The 673-nt window shown below is 67.2% G+C and overlaps 1 protein-coding gene across 1 annotated transcript in view; it reads left to right on the top strand.

Annotated features, from left to right (window-relative positions):
- Positions 1-669, top strand: part of LOC121363147 (nuclear receptor-binding protein 2-like) — a gene marked incomplete at its 3' end in the record, with an annotated part of 4,471 nt that extends 3,802 nt beyond the window's left edge. The window contains exons 4-5 of the mRNA XM_041485266.1: positions 191-326; positions 604-669. Of these exons, the coding sequence (XP_041341200.1) occupies positions 191-326; positions 604-669 (202 nt within the window). The remainder of the gene's footprint in view (positions 1-190; positions 327-603) is intronic.
- Between the last annotated feature and the right edge of the window lie 4 nt (positions 670-673).

Below are 673 nucleotides of genomic sequence, written 5' to 3'. Positions count from 1 at the left end.
GCTGTCTGCAGGGGATGGGCACACGGCAGTGTCCCTGCTGTCCCTGCTGTCCCTGCTGTCCCTGCTGGGCACATGTCAGTGTCCCTGCTGTCCCTGCTGTCCCAGCTGTCCCCAGGGGATGGGCACACAGCAGTGTCCCTGCCATCCGCAGGGGTGGCATCAGCTCTGTGCTCCCTCCGTGTCTGCCCAGGAACGGGATTTACCCCCTGATGAACTTCGCGGTCTCCCGGCCCCACGCCCTGCCCCGCGCCCTGTCCCAGCCCCCCGAGGACCCCCAGAAAGCCAAGACCCCCACGCCAGAGCCCTTTGATGTGGAGACCAGGAAGGTGAGGGCAGCCCCGGTGGGCACGGCGCCCGTCCCGGCTGCAGGGATGCAGGGGGTCCGGGAGAGGGGCCTGGGGCTCCTGCAGGAATTCCAGAGCGCTGCTCGGGAGGGCCCAGAGGCAGAGGGGCCTGGGATTCCTGCAGGAATTCCAGAGCGCTGCTCGGGAGGGCCCAGAGGCAGAGGGGCCTGGGATTCCTGCAGGAATTCCAGAGCGCTGCTCGGGAGGGCCCAGAGGCAGAGGGGCCGAATCCAGGCTGATCCCAGCTGGGCTTTTCCAGGTGGTACAGATGCAGTGCAACATGGAGCTGAACGAGGACAAGAGCCAGTGGCACGTGAGTGCCTGGATCC

Source organism: Pyrgilauda ruficollis, unplaced genomic scaffold, assembly GCF_017590135.1.
Source record: "Pyrgilauda ruficollis isolate IOZ18807 unplaced genomic scaffold, ASM1759013v1 scaffold1184, whole genome shotgun sequence".
Lineage (NCBI taxonomy): Eukaryota > Metazoa > Chordata > Aves > Passeriformes > Passeridae > Pyrgilauda > Pyrgilauda ruficollis.
The sequence above is the reverse complement of the archived record's forward strand: the minus strand, read 5'-3'. Positions and strand labels throughout refer to the sequence as shown.